The sequence below is a fragment of the Petaurus breviceps genome, unplaced genomic scaffold (assembly GCF_028583685.1).
Source record: "Petaurus breviceps papuanus isolate PSGF00001 unplaced genomic scaffold, PetGlider_PUasm1.0 37, whole genome shotgun sequence".
Taxonomy (NCBI): domain Eukaryota; kingdom Metazoa; phylum Chordata; class Mammalia; order Diprotodontia; family Petauridae; genus Petaurus; species Petaurus breviceps.
In genome coordinates, this window is record NW_027186296.1 from 10,656,748 (window position 1) to 10,672,438 (window position 15,691).

Sequence of the window (15,691 nt, forward strand, 5' to 3'; positions counted from 1 at the left end):
TAGATAGATAGATAGATAGATAGATAGATAGATAGATAGATAGATAGATAGATGGATGGATGGATGGATGGATGGACAGATGGATGGATAGAAAGATGGATGGATGGATAAAGAGAGATAGATGATAAATGAATAGAGGATAGAGACGATAGATGAATGAAGAGAGAGTAGATAGATGGATAGAAGGAGAGAGATGACAGAAAGACAGAACATTTATTAAAGAGTTATATGCCAGGCACTGTGCTAAGTGCAATGTGACAAATGGAAAGTCCAAAGAGACATAATTTCTGGGTGATTAATAACCAATTTATTAATTATTAACTATTAATTAAATAATTAATAGAGTGAGGTTAGTGGTTTTTTTCTCATAAACCAAAGATTTCTCCCCCTTCCCCAGAACACTGAATGTTTAAAAAGTCTTTGAAAAGGGGGCTTAACAGTATTAACAGCATTCATATAGCACCGACTATGTGCCAGGCATTTGTGCTAAATGCTTTACAAATATTTCATTTGTTCCTCCAACAACTCTGGTGGTATTGTCCCCATTTTATAACTGAAAAAAATAAGGTAAACTGAGGTTAGATGACTTGCCTGGGTCACAGCTATTAAGTGTCTGAGGCTAGATTTGAACTTAAGTCTATCCTGACTCTAGCCCTAGTACCCTATCCAATGCACCACCTGGCTGATAATAAAAAATTTTTACCTAAGGGTAAAAATCAACTATAATTGACTAACAATCAATGAGGGGGTAGACATATTAATAAAGAGGTGGGCAAAAAGTTTTCAGCTCTTCCTACTGAGAATGTGACCTACTCATGATATTCACCCCCCTTCAGCAATCTGGACAAGAGAATTCATCTTTACCCAGATCACTGGTGCTTTTCTCCTTCATAAGCTGGTTCACCCTAAATTCTAACGGAAGGTTCCAAAGACAGGTGCTTATTTCCTAAGGGCAAGGTCTAACCTAGATTGGATTCTGTTTATAAGATCTTCTAGTTGGGTAGGGTCCCACCCAAGACAGAAAAGCATGTACCCCAAGGATTTGGGCAATCTCATCTATCAGCAATGTCCTTCAGAAACTGAATAACCTGCAGGGGCTGGTTTCTGAATGAGGAAATAAGAAGGGAAAGCCTTAATCTTAAGTTAATAATTGGTTATTAATATGAGAGTGAAAGAATCATTTATTTCAGCTGGAAATACAAATACAAGCAAATAAGATGGCCCCTACTTTCAAAGAGCTTATATTCTAAGATAAAATATAAAGCTATCACAATGCTTTCATGTGACTTGTTTAATAACCAATGAAATTGATCTTAAGTTGTTCTTTATACGTGTGGCACTTGTTGACCAACCTTTTGGCTTCTAGGTCAATATGTTGTTTAATTGTAATCTTATAGAGATTTTTTAAAATATATGTCATGAATGCTTGCATAAAGTACACAAATATGTAACTGGCCTATATTTGAAGAGTCATTGTTATTCTCATAGTTTGGTAATAAATAAGTTATACAGGGGCAGCCAGGTGGCACAGTAAGAGTGCCAGCCCCAGCATCGGGAGACCTGGGATCGGTTCCAGCTTCAGATACTCAGCACCCACACAAAAATAACTGGCCGTGTAACCTTGAGCAAGTTACTTAACCCCAATTGCTTTAAAAAAATAAAAAATAAGTTATACTTTCTGTTAAGAATGATGAAATCATGGGGGTTTTTTTGGTGATGAAGTTGATAAAGCGCTTTGCTAGTAATTCATGTGACACTGAGATATATTTAAGTCAATAATCATAGGTCTTATCTTCCCACCCATTATCACTTATTTTTACAGAAAAGTTAGGGTTTCAATAACCTTTTTTTTACTGTAACCAGGTTGTCATCCATTATATTAATTGGCATGAAACTTTTCTGTTTCATGTTTGATCCACTTTTCACTTTCATTGTGTTGGCCTTCATTGTGATCGTATAGATAGCCAAAAAATTTCCACATTCCCCTTCTTTAGGGCATCTCTGGCCTCTATTTTTTTTCTTCTTAATCTTTGTGATGCAGTTTCTTATGGAAATTGAATTGTTTATTTTGTTCTTTGCACTGCTTTGATTCCTTGCATTGCCCCAACCATTTGGCTTTCACTTTTAATTGAGTAAGGGAATTAAGAATTTCTGATTTACTTTCCTCTTCTGTTCTCCATTCTGAATCTATCTTTAATTGAGTGACTTATGCTTTCTGCTGTGCATACTGGCTAAATATTAATGTAATCATCCAGTATTTTTCCTAGGTCTTTACTGGTTTTCTCAAGTTGCTTTTGCCATGCTGATATTTGACACCTGTTCTTAGGAGAATTCCTAGATGATTCACCTTTCTTCCTGTTGGCCTTATCATTTCAATGGCTATATCATATATGGGTACATGCAAGTCCTGAAATATTTTTACATTATCTTTTAAATGTTTTGGGAAATGCATGATATTTATTCATGATATTTATAAAGATAGTAGTTTTCATGAATTACTCTATCCTGGTATGTTTAGCCTAATGGTTGGACTTGATCCACCAAATTCAAAAAGGGCTTTTCAAAATGTCATTTTAAGAATACCCATCTCCTTTTCAAAAGCATGTCAGACAATGGCATTATTTTTTTAACCACTATTTCACTATTAAGTAGCATTTGGATATTCTGTTGTTCAAGTTTGTAATGATTTTCTTTTTTGAAAGAAGCTTTTATTGATGGCTTTGTTTTTATATCACCATGATTTTCCACAAAATCTCTCTCCCTACTCCTCTCAGAAAGAGTCCATAAAACAAATAAAGACAAGGGGAGAGAAAGACAGAGAGAGAAGGGGGGAAAAATCAGTATAACTGATAAGTACATTGAAAAGAGTCTGAGTCTGAAAATACATGCAATGTGCAATACTGCTAGGTCTCCCACCTCTGAGCAGAATGAGAGTGTCTTTTCATAGCTCTTTAGAGGTATGCTTATTTTTCATAATTTTATAAAATTCATTCTTGAATTTTTTGTGGTTGTTCTTTCGACTTAAATTGTTGTGATCATTGTGTATATTGATTTTTTTTGGTTCTGCTTATTTCATTCTCCATCAGTCATGTGGATATTTCCATGTTTCTCTGTACTCGTTACATTCATCGTTGTTTATAGCATAGTGATATTTCATTAATATGTGTGTGGAAACAATTACCTTATTTTACTTATATACTTATACTTATATAACTTCAAATAGTACAAATTCTAATACATGCAACAATTTCTCAAGATTATTTGTATTAATAGAATCTTAGCCCCCTGCATACAGAAACAAACACATGCACATATATATGTTTTATATATGCATATATATGCATGTACAAATGAGTCCCACATATATATGTATATACCACATGGCTATATACATATACGTGGTTTATGTATATATATATATTGTATATGTGTATATGTATTATTGTTATGTGCAGAGACAGAGAAACAAACAGATTTGCAGAAAGTTTTGTATCCCTATTACTTAGTACAGTGTGCCTAGCATATATTAGGTACTTAATACTAGTTAACTAATTGATTAATGTTAATCACTGATTAATGATTAAGATCACATTACAGTCCATTCGTGTCCTCAGATTTTTTTCAGATAAATTACTAACTATGCTTATCCCTTGTTCAACACTTGAAGTTGATATTTTGAATTCAAATGTAAGATTTTAGAGTTATCCTATTAAATTTCATCTTCTTAGATTTGACCCAATATTATAGGCTGACAGGATATTTTTTGGATCTTGACTCAATCATAATGTGTATTAATTATCTCTTCCAGCTTTACATCATCTACAAATTGATGATACTTCTTGGAACACGAATTCAGTTTTCTTTCTTTAAGGAGGCTGGATTCAAGAACTCTTCCCTCTTTTCCAGATGTCTGGGTCCAAACTCAGTGTTGGAAGGAGACATGGCAAATTGGATATAGCACTGAGCTTAAACTAATCAGTAGTTACAGGGAACCTATTTACACTATGACCATAATAAGGTAAAAGAAAACAATAGTCTGATAGATGTCAAAACCAATTCCGACTTCAGAAGACTAACACTGAAGCAGTCTCTTTGGCAGAGAGGTGATGGATTGTAGGCACAGAATGAGCTAATGAAAACTAATCTTCATGAGTTCAAATCTGGCCTCAGACACTTACTAGCTGGCCAAGTCACTTAACCATGTTTGCCTCAGTTTCCTCATCTGAAAAATAATCTGGAGAAAGAAGTGGCAAACCAGTTCAGTACCTTTGCCAAGAAAATCCCAAAAGGGATCACAAAGGATCAGGAATCACTGAAGAAATGCCCAGTCATCTTTGCTTTACTCTCAAAAAAAGATCTAAGGGTCAGAGTAGACCGCAACGTGGTTTTGGACTATATTAACCAATTAATCAGGTAGCATTTATTAAGTGCCTACTGTGTCCCAATACTTGTGCTAAGCAATTGGAATAAAAAGAAAGGCAAAAAATCAAACAATTCCTTCTCAATAAACAATCAGTTAGTAAACGTTTAAGTGTCTACTCTCCCAGGCACTGGCCATAGCACTACAATCAAGGATTCATGCTAACCAAAGAGACCACATGCAAACATCTATGCATAAACAAGATGGGAATCGACTTAGAGGGAAGGCACTATGATTAAAGAGGCCAGAGAAAGGGTTCATGCACAAAGGGACTCATTAGCTGAGAGTTGGAGGAAGCCTGGGAAGGAGAGGCACAGCGTCCAGGAATTAGCTGATACAACCTCTGTACTCCATCTTGCTGAGACAGACTACATCTGGAGTGCTATGTTCAGTTTGAGCTGTCCTGGTTCAGAAAGGACATTGATAAGCCAGAGAGCATCCAGAGAAAGGTAAATCAGGATGATAGATGGTCTTTAGTCTAAGCTAAATTAGGACCAGTTGAAAAAACTGATTAACCCAGAGAAAACTCAAGGATAAGGGCACTGTTGAAGTATCAGAAAGGCTGCCGTAAAGAAGAGGGATTAGAGTCATAATGTTTGATCTCAGGAAGTAGAATCAGGAGCAAAGGGGAGAAGTGTCAAAAAGGCAATTTGAGGTAGAGCTATGGCACAGCTGAACAGGCCACCTGGGAGGTAGGAGGTTGTCCCTCACTGGAGGTCTTCAAACAGGATGTGTTTGACCACATATTGTGTATGTTGTAAGGAGAATTAAGAGGAAAAAGGAAATGGGACTAGAAGTCACTTCCTACTTTAAAATTCTGTGACTCAGTGATCATAAATCATGGAGTCCATCACTTTAAATATGAAAAGAACAAGACCCAAGAGCTGAAGTGACTTTCTCAAGGTCATATGGCCAACAAGGAGAAGAATCAGGATTGGAAGAGGAAGGATGATCATTCCCACCTCCTCCAGCTTTCAGGGTCCAGAATGTCTTCTCTTTGAACAGGAAGAAATGCCCTCAAGAACACAGGCAATGCATCAGACAACCAACTAAATCATTAGATCTCCAAGATCACTTTTAATTCTCATATTCTAAGTGTAGAAGTCTATGAAATTGCCTGGGGGCGTGGCTAGGTGGCACAGTGAGTAAAGCGCTGGCCCTGGAGTCAGGAGGACCCGAGTTCGGTTCCGGCCTCAGACACTTAACACCCATGCAAAAAAAAACTAGCCGTGTAACCTTGGGCAAGTTACTTAACCCCAATTGCCCTCCAAAGAAGGGGAAAAAAAAGAAGAAGAAGAAATTGCCTGGGAACCAAATGCAAACTTGTCCTGCTTTTAGAAAAACTTACCTAGATTGTTCCAAATGTCTGAGGGTGCTTTTAGGATTTAACAGCTTAAAATTACATAAGACTTCCGGGATACCTTGCATACTATATACCAAATTGCAAGCTTGTAAAATAAATTAGGGGGATCTTAGTCATATTGCAGTAGTTATACAGAACAAGATATGTGTTTCTAGTTCTCTCTTTTGCTTGGAAAGAGGGAAAAGGCATAATTCCCTGCCTTCTTTACCTGGTATTGTTAGGCTTCAGAAACAACACAAGACTAACTTCCCTCTTGCACTGAGCTCCCAACCTCTGACCCTGACCAGGCTCCCAACATGGCCACACTGGCCAGACCCTGGGCATAATCTCATCTGCTCATCTTCCTCACTCAAATTTCTAAAAACATTACCAAAAGTAATACCTGTACAGTTAAATTTTCTCAAAACTAATTGTATGTCTTGGCCAAAACAAGGAGAGGAAACTTTTAGTCCCAATTTTGGAAAAATAACAGCCAAGAGGTTTGGGATAAGATTGTGTCCTTGTTATCACTGGGTTATAATGAATCTCTGGGGAGACCAGGCCCACCAACCAAAAAAGGGGAAGAGAACCATGAGAGGGTCAAACATGGCTTGTGTACTTTAGTGTTTCCATGGAAACAAGTAGCATCCCAAATACTACAGAACTGGTACTTGTCCACAGAGGGACTGCCTATTCCACAAATATCTCATGCACAAAGCCCTTTGTGCACACCTCACCCTTACATGTACAAGAGCCATTCATCAACAAGCCCCTAGGGGCCCACCTATGGATAAACTAAATGAGTCTCCAGCAGCCAAAGTCACTCTGTGACCCAGGAGGGAAGGAAGAAGGCTTTGTTCCCAATAATGAACCTGGTTGCTCTTCCTGTCCACTTCTACACAAAGTTTCTTCTTTGGAAGCACAAGAAGGTACTTAGAGGAAGGGACCAGGGGATGATGTTATGATGGACCTGACTGACAAGAGGGATCCAGAGACTGTATTTTCTTTGCTATGAAGTTATTTGTGACATGTAATTTTAGTTAACTGGCCACACATAAAGCTGAGAATGGAGTTGCTAGAAATTGAAAACTAGCCATGAGAAAAAAACAAACTGATTTTGTTTAGGTTCTACAGATGACATATTAGCTCCTGGAGCAGGCAATGAGAATCAGATGTCTCCTTCAACTCTCTGAGTACAATGCTTAATCCCACCAATAATAGAAGAAGCACAGAAGTAACCTGAGCATTTGCAGTGACAGATAACTTGAATTTTATGCACATTTTTAGGGGAGCAGAGAGCAACATAGGGCTTACCTGGTGACTTTAGAAAATCTGTCTTGTAGACTGAAATCTAATAAGACACACAGCCTGTCCTGGGAGTCAGGGAGACCTGAGTTCAAATTCTACCTCAGACACTGTGTGACCCTGGGCTTAATCTATGTCTGACTCATTTTCTTCATCAGTCAAATGAGAATCATTATAGTACTTAACTCCAAGGGTGATTGTGAGGATAAAGTGAAATAATATTTTTAAAGTACTTTTTAAACCTTAAAGTGGTAGATAAAACTTAGCTACTGTTGTTAGTTATACTGGAGACTCTAACAAATTTGTTGATCATCAAAAGAATCTGTATGGAATGCTCTGTCAAAGCTATTCAACCTCATTTGTATACTATGTCATAGTCTCAATTAAATAACCCAAATACTCTAACAGCATCAGGCTTGAGTAAAATCCAGGAGTATCCTTACACAGAAAAGGAAAACCATAGTCCCTGTATACCTAATTGAACCACACAGACCCAGAATGAAACATGCCTTAGGGCACGATGGAATAAGGCCACCCAGGCAGGGCATCTCAGAGGGACCTCCACAGCCCGAGCACTGCATTCACACAACTCTATGTGGGGCCAAAGCTATACTTTTAGTCTGAGAGAACAGAGGGATTCCCTCTCTTTCAACAACAGCCCATTGAGCACCCAGACCCCCTACAGCTGCTGGACTTTCTCTCCTCCAGTCAGAGTCCTGAAAAAAAGGGAAGAAGGTCAAGGATTCCTGGGATGCTGTGTCTCTCCTTCACAGTCAGGTGAGTTCTCATAAAGCTGTTTTCTTATGACTTCAGTTTCATCTATTTCCCATCAAAGATGGGAAGAACTAAACAGTTTATCAGTTGGCACTTGGCATGTCTCCTGGCCCAATGTAAAGTTCTGAGTGTTATTGTGAATGAAGGAATGAAAAACTATCTACTGAAGACTTACTGGACTCATCACAGATCACTCACTCTCTTGAGCACTTTCCCCCAAAAACTCTTTAGCTTATGTTCCTCTAAGAACCTTAGGTCTGTTTTCAGTCATAATTAAATTCACCCCAGATTCTCACCATCTTAAATGTGTACTTTCATCTCTTCTGAAGTATCTTATGCAGTAGGGAATCTTTCTTAATTAATCTGACCACTTCTCTAATTTAGTCCACTGACATTGAATTTTATTCTTGTAAAAAAAAAACTAGATACCCCATTGAGCAGATTGACCTCAACCTTAACTTTATGATTAAACACAAGCTCTACCATCTGGATCATTTATAAAGTCATTAACTAATATTATTTCTTTAATAAATTCTTTGTAATTAATATCATCTGAAACTGACATTGAAACAAAAAACTTTAACTGTTATTCTCCTGGCACTATTCAATACTTCAATAATTTGACTTATTTTCCCTAGTATAATTACTGTTCTTTTTTATGTACTGCTTTTAGACTTCTAGCTATTGGAAACTATATATATATATATATATATATATATATATATTTATATACATATATATGTATATATATAATATGATCACCAAATATAATCTGTGTCAAACATACAACACAACTTTCAAACACATGTCAATGAAAAGAAAATATCATTCTCATTTGCCCAAATTTACATAGAATTGTGTTTTTCACATTTAAAATTTTATATCATCATCATTATATTTTAGACACCAGTAGTAATAATTATCAGACAGACAAATAAGAGAGGGCATTCCGTCCCAAGTCTTTCATAATTGTCCTGTGATGTACCAGATTTGGAGAGAGATATGGTATCCATGGAATCAAAAGAGGATTCCTAGAGCAAGGGAAGGTATGGGGGAAGATCATCTAGAGAAAATAAAAGAACAAAAAATGTTTGAAAATACTCTTCTTATAAAGAACAAAAACAAAGCAAAAAAAGTGAACCCATTTTGCTTAGGAATTTAGTTTCTTATAAATAAGGGGACTGGTAAAGACAGGGTTTTGCCTATAAATTTCTCATTCATCAAACAGTTATTTTTAATTTTGATGTTGCTCTGCTTGACAATCCCAGCCAACATTGAAATTCTAACACCAAGAGCCACAGGGTTCCCAAAAAATATATATATGTGCCACAAACTTGATGAAGGGTGTTGAAGATGCGAAAGGTGAAAGGTAAGGTGGAGGCTATTGCTAAACATAAAAATAATTGAATCCTTCAGCTTAAAATGCTTCAGTCATCTCCTGTTCTCTTCAGTTCTAGACCACATATGATCCCAGAGCCTCATAGCCTCTCTTGTTGATGCCCTGTTTCTCTGGCCCCAACAGGGAACATGGGGAACAGCACCACTATCACTGAGATCATTCTTCTGGGACTCACAGACGCCTGTGAATTACAAATGCTGACCTTTGTGGGGCTCCTCCTGACCTACCTAATCACACTGCTAGGGAACCTCCTCATCATTGTCGTCACCCTGATGGATCGACGTCTTTATACTCCCATGTACTATTTCCTCAGAAACTTTGCTGTTCTGGAGATCTGGTTCACTTCTGTCATCTTTCCCAAGATGCTGAACAACATCCTAACAGGCAACAAGACCATCTCCTTACTGGGATGCTTCCTACAATTCTTCCTCTACTTCTTCCTAGGAACAACAGAATTCCTCCTCTTGGCTGTGATGTCCTTTGATCGGTATGTGGCAATCTGCAACCCCTTGCGTTATGCCACCATCATGAGCAAAAGGGTCTGTGTGCAGCTGGTGCTGTCCTCATGGATGGGAGGCTTCCTTCTCATCATTGTACCTAGTGGCATCACTTTTCAGCAGCCTTTCTGCGGCCCCAATGTCATCAATCACTTTTTTTGTGACAATTTCCCATTGTTAGAACTTGCGTGTGCAGACACAAGCCTGGTGGAACTGATAGGCTTTGTTGTGGCCAATATCAGTCTTCTGGGCACCTTATCTGTCACTGCCTCTTGTTATGGCCACATCCTCTATACAATCTTGCACATCCCCTCAGTCAAAGAGAGACAGAAAGCCTTTTCCACTTGTTCTTCCCACATCATTGTGGTATCACTTTTTTATGGCAGCTGCATCTTTATGTATGTCAGGGCAGGTAAGGGCAATGAAGGAGAGAACCTGAACAAGGTGGTGGCCATTCTCAACACTGTGGTGACCCCAATGCTCAACCCTTTCATCTACACCCTGAGGAACAAACAAGTAAAACTGGTGGTTAGGGAAAAGGTGGGCAAGTGGATCTCCCAGGCCTGAGCAGGAGCTTTGAGCAGGGAGAGCTCCCTGCAAGTGGCAAAAAAACCTCTTGTAGTTCCTTGAAAAGACAACTCTTGATATCATCTTGGTTATTCACCCAGATATTTTTGTTTTGTTCTCTTCACCTAGAACGGCTGCCAGAGTGAGCTATTCTGAATGCAATGCCACCAACCTTTCTTATAGATACCAAACTCCAAAGTTCTTTGACCTTGTCACCGTCTGGGAACAAGTGATTTGTTAGATCAACATAGGTACAAAACTAGAGAGCATGGTAAATTCAACACTACTCTTGTGTCTGGTTCTTCTGGATGCCCAGTTCTCACACACGCCTGTAACGTGATTGAGCACTTTTTCCTCATGATTCACTAAAACTGAATTTGAAACTTTTGAAACTGACATATATCATCACCAAAAGCACCTTTGTTGTGTCTGTCTTAAAAACCTCATCTAAAGCAAGTCAAATTGTTCTTGCCTTCTGTGAGTTTATGATTTAAGATGTGCAAAATTGATATAGATTAACATGTAAAGGTCAAATGGATAAAATAAATATTGAACAAATGTTCCATTTAAATAATTTATCCACATAAATTAGACTCAAGAGGGAACTATATTTCATGGGGTAGAAGGTTAATTAGGTTGAAATTATGCTCTCAATTACAGTTAGGAAAATTTTCAATGGAGAGGTTCATCGATTTTTACAATTTGTATAAGTAAATGTAATTAATAATGATTCCCCAAACTGCCTTAATTCCCAATGATTCCATCTCTTGCCTCCCTGTATTCACTCAGGATATCCCCCCCATATCTGGAACACAGTAACTCCTCTCCTCAAATCCAGTGCTTAGAATTTTAATATACTTCACATCTCAAAGAATGAAATAGACTATTACTCAGAATATAAAAAATATAAATTCTACAGTTCTGGCACACCCTGTGCTTTTGACTTCAAGGTCATGTTTGCACACATTCACAGATCTTAGATACTTCACTTGTCACGACCACATTATTTATTCAACATAGGCAAAATGGAGGGAAAAGTTAAGCACTCCTCCACAGAGCATCCACCTTCAGCCATCACCCAAAGCCTCCTCTTGCTTATCTAGTTCTTCAGGTGTGGCTGAGGAACTTCTAAATCATACCCTTTCACTTGATGTAAAAGGAATAAAGGAGAAATATTTGTTTGGGATCTCAGTTTCAGGTCACAACCCATACCAGGGGAAACCAGAAAAGATTTGCAAGAGGAGTCTTTTTCCCCACAAGATGCCAAGTTCTAGGACCAAAGATCTATCTAGAGCCCCTCTGCAGCACAAGTCTCCAGCAAGATCAGTGGGTCGAAGCTACTCCATCACCTCAGAGAAGTGGAGGTGGAAGACCTTTGGCTGTGGCTTCTCACTTCCCATAGCCCATCTTGTTGGCAGTCCAGAGTGTGAACATTAGTCAGCTGCCATTCAGGTACATGACAATAAGCTAATACAGCTTCAAATGAAGTCATTGATCTCCATCCTCCCCCTTGGATCTTTGGGATTTACAAAATTCAAATCTCGTGGGTAAGAGAAGAAAGACATAGGTGACTTATATTGGATACCAGCACTCAGTCAGTAAGTCAGGCAATAAGCATTTACTAAGCATCTACTTATGTCAGGCACTATGCTAAACACTGGGGATACAAAAAAAAAGGCAAAAAATAGTCCTTGCTTTCAAGGAGTTCACAGTTTAGTGGGGAAGGGGAAGGGATTACAGGCAAATAACTATGTATAAACAAATTATATACAGGATGAATACGAAATAATCAGAGGGAACACTCAATAATTCCTGTCATGAAACATCACTACAAAAATACTGATGCACAACTTCCCCATATCCTTGCTTCCCACTCTCCTACTCCTCCTGTTCAAATCTGGACTTAGTTCCTCTCCACTGTCCTATGATAAAGCTTCCAGCCCATTTCAAATTCATGCTTCCCATTAAGTGTGGGAAGGTCATAGACCCATGCTATCAGTCTCCTTCTTTAATCATCACCATCTACATGGTCCTAGGAGAAGTAATAATTCAAATAAGTGAGAAGATAATATGTGGACCCAGATTACATTATTACTGTGCTTCCTTTTTTTCTTCATCTTTCTCCCCTTCTATAAAAGTATGCCATTAAAAAACTAAAAACTTGCATATAACAGTATCACTTCTACTCAATGTTGTGCTTGTAAAATTTTAACTGCCAGCTCTCTGGAAAAGAAATATATACTTCTGACATACTTTTAAGCTTAATCTATGTTATCAACATTTTCTCCATCACTTTTCAAAGTCTAGAGACATAGTAATAATAAATTAAGTACTGATTTATAGCATTGGCCAGTTTCCAAAGTGTAAATGCTCACAATGAAAAGTTAACTATTAGCTTTGTAAGCCAATATGAGATGGTTCCAGTACACCCCTGCTTCTGTTCCCCCACCCTTAGTTGATCTTCATCTAATTATTTTCTACCACATTTGTCTCCTCCAGGTCCTGAACTTCATCATATGAGTATTTTATACTTCAGTATTTTGAGATTATATAATTTTGTCAGTGTACATGAATATTCTCTTCTCCAATACAGATCATAACCTTTACAACTTAATAATTGTTCTTCAATATATGCTGAGGCTGTGAAATTCATCATCCTGGGTTAATTTAGTTGGAAGCTTCTCCACACCTGGAAAAGCTAGGCCTTAAACAACAGACATACATATAGTCTATCACTGACCTCACAGCTGAAACAATTCTGCCTTGGTGGGACCTGCGAGAATCTGGTAGCTCTGTCTGTGAGAGTACAGGGTCACTTCTGCTTCATGATGAGGCATCCTAGTAGAACTTCAGTGGGGATTTCACACAAGAATATTTTCCTAATATATTAAATCCAACTCCCCTTTTCTTCCCTGCTTTTATAAATTCTATTCCTTTCGCACGTAACTCTTCTCTATCTTCATTCCAGCCATGAATCTCGTGGTAACAAATCCCAGTGACACTTATGAGAGTAAATGTTTCTTATTGCATTGTGATTCCTCAAGTATCCCATTGACTCAAATGAATCACATCTTATCCATTTCCACCCACTTAGTGGAATTCTTGTTGATATTTTCCCATAATTTGAACACAGGAGGTCCCCAATTAACATGCTAGGGGTCTTTGTTGTCCTTGCTTTCTCTCTCTTTTTTTTGAGGGGTGAAGGCAAGGCAATTGGGGTTAAGTGACTTGACCAGGGTCACACAGTTAGTAAGGTCTAGTGTCTGAAACTAGATTTTAACTCAGGTCCTCTTGACTCCAGGGCAGGTGCTCTATTCACTGTGTCACCTAGCTGCCCCTCCTTGCTTTCTCTTGATGTTATAAGGATATAAATGGCACATGCAGACTGTCCAATGGTTTGTCCCTTGTTCTTGCCATATGATCAACCTATCTTTCCACTTTATTTTTTTTACTCTTCTATTGCTTCTTTTTTTTTGTGAAATGTTACATCCTGATCATATCCACCATGTCCCTCTCTCTTCCTCAGTTATGGTGTGTGGCACATAGTAGGCTCTTTAAAAAAGACTTTTTCATTTATTCATTCATTCCTCAATTTTAATTCTTCAAACACTGTAGTATACTATGACTCACAGTCACACAACAACAAAGGCATTATATTGGTATTAAAAAGATGGGCCATTGTTTTAGAGGGAAGCTTGGAGATACTAAAAGAACTTAGTAAAAGGCAATGAAGCCTACTTGTCTTCTCCTTTCTTGGTTTAAATAATCATCCCTTTACAATGCTTTTCTAAGATACACACACACTGTCTGTGTCCTACTTTGCCTCATGTTTTGTATAATAGGCATTCTTTATCCTTTTGGTTTTTCCTAGACAGACAATAGAACAAGCTCTTTTGAATTATTATAGATAATATCTGGGAGGGTAGGCAATGTTCTAGGACCTCATGTAAATTCACATGAAAGAATATTTGCAAAGCACTAAGGACAGTGCCTGGCATGAAGTAGGAGCTATATAAACGCTTATTCCCCGCCTCTCTCTTCCTTTTTCTTCCTTTCCCTCCTCTTCCTTTCCTCAAACAGCACAATCTCATCTACAAAAAAAGATCATCTGGAGGATGTCACAATGGAAATCCTTTGACTTGCAGTGTGTGCTGGATGTCCTCATTAATAATGGCAAACACCTTTGGCAAGGGAAAGGAAGAGAATAAGCATTTATATAGTGCCTACTATATTTATATAAGCTTTTATATTGTGTCTACTGTGTGCCAGGCCCTGTGCTAAGTGCTTTACAAATACTATTCCATTTGGTTTTCTCCCTATTTTATGCCCCAGCAAACAGATATTAATGATCAGAGGCTCATCATTGATAAGCAACATTAACTAACAATTATACAAATAAGTAACATTATAAAATAGTTATAAATATTAGTTATAAACATTATAAATTAACATAATGTATTATAAATTATATAAATAAGTAACATTAATAATTGCTATCATTCATATAGCATTTTAAGGTTTGGAAAGTGCTTAACATATATTACCTCATTTGATCCTCACAACAACTCTCCATTTTACAGATGAGAAAACCAAGGCTGAGAGAGGTCAGTTATGAAGATGATGTTCATCAAACAAGGTGATTTTTATTGTATGTTTTTCAAGAATTTTATGTATTTTTGATATATATCTCAAGAAAACCTTGTTGGAGAAAAGCATTTTAATTGGCATTCTGTTCTACTGAATCAAATGTTTTTTAAACAGTCAACAAAGTAGGGTGGATGAGGTATTGTCTACATCTTTCCATTAGCTGTTTCTTGGTAAAGATGTAACTTGCTATGGGACGTCACTTCCAAAAGCCTGTCTCTTTTCATCTAATACCTCACCAAGTATGCCCTTGATTCATGTGCTCATTGTCCTTATAAAAGTTTTATATAGAGGACAGAGTGAACATATGGATTATAATTACTAACCTTCCCTCCATTGCCTCTTTTGGGGTAATAACTGGAGCTGGGATTTTCTTCTCACCTTTCTCCACTCCTTGAAAATCAAACACATTCAAAACTGTATCACCTCCAACATGGAACTTCTCTGCCTCTCCTTGGGCCTGCCCCCCTGCTTTGCTCATCTTTGTTCTCTTCAGTGCTATTTCTACCTCCTTTGGAAACATAACTAAAAAAAAAAAAAAGACCAAAATAAATAAAAATTGGTACAGATAGGAAGGAAGGAAGGAAGGAAGGAAGGAAGGAAGGAAGGAAGGAAGGAAGGAAGGAAGGAAGGAAGGAAGGAAGGAAGGAAGGGAGGGAGGGAGGGAGGAAGGAAAGACAGAAAGAAAGAAAAAAAAGGAAGACAGAAAGAAAGACAGACAGAAAGGAAGAAAGACAGACAGA

At 37.8% G+C, this 15,691-nt stretch overlaps 1 protein-coding gene across 1 annotated transcript; it reads left to right on the forward strand.

Moving 5' to 3' along the window:
* Positions 1-9,068: 9,068 nt before the first annotated feature.
* LOC138168470 (olfactory receptor 6E1-like) lies at positions 9,069-10,304 on the forward strand. The gene has a single exon (XM_069097488.1). It carries the CDS (start codon positions 9,369-9,371, stop codon positions 10,302-10,304), a length of 936 nt encoding a protein of 311 aa, XP_068953589.1. The 5' UTR covers positions 9,069-9,368.
* Positions 10,305-15,691: the final 5,387 nt, after the last annotated feature.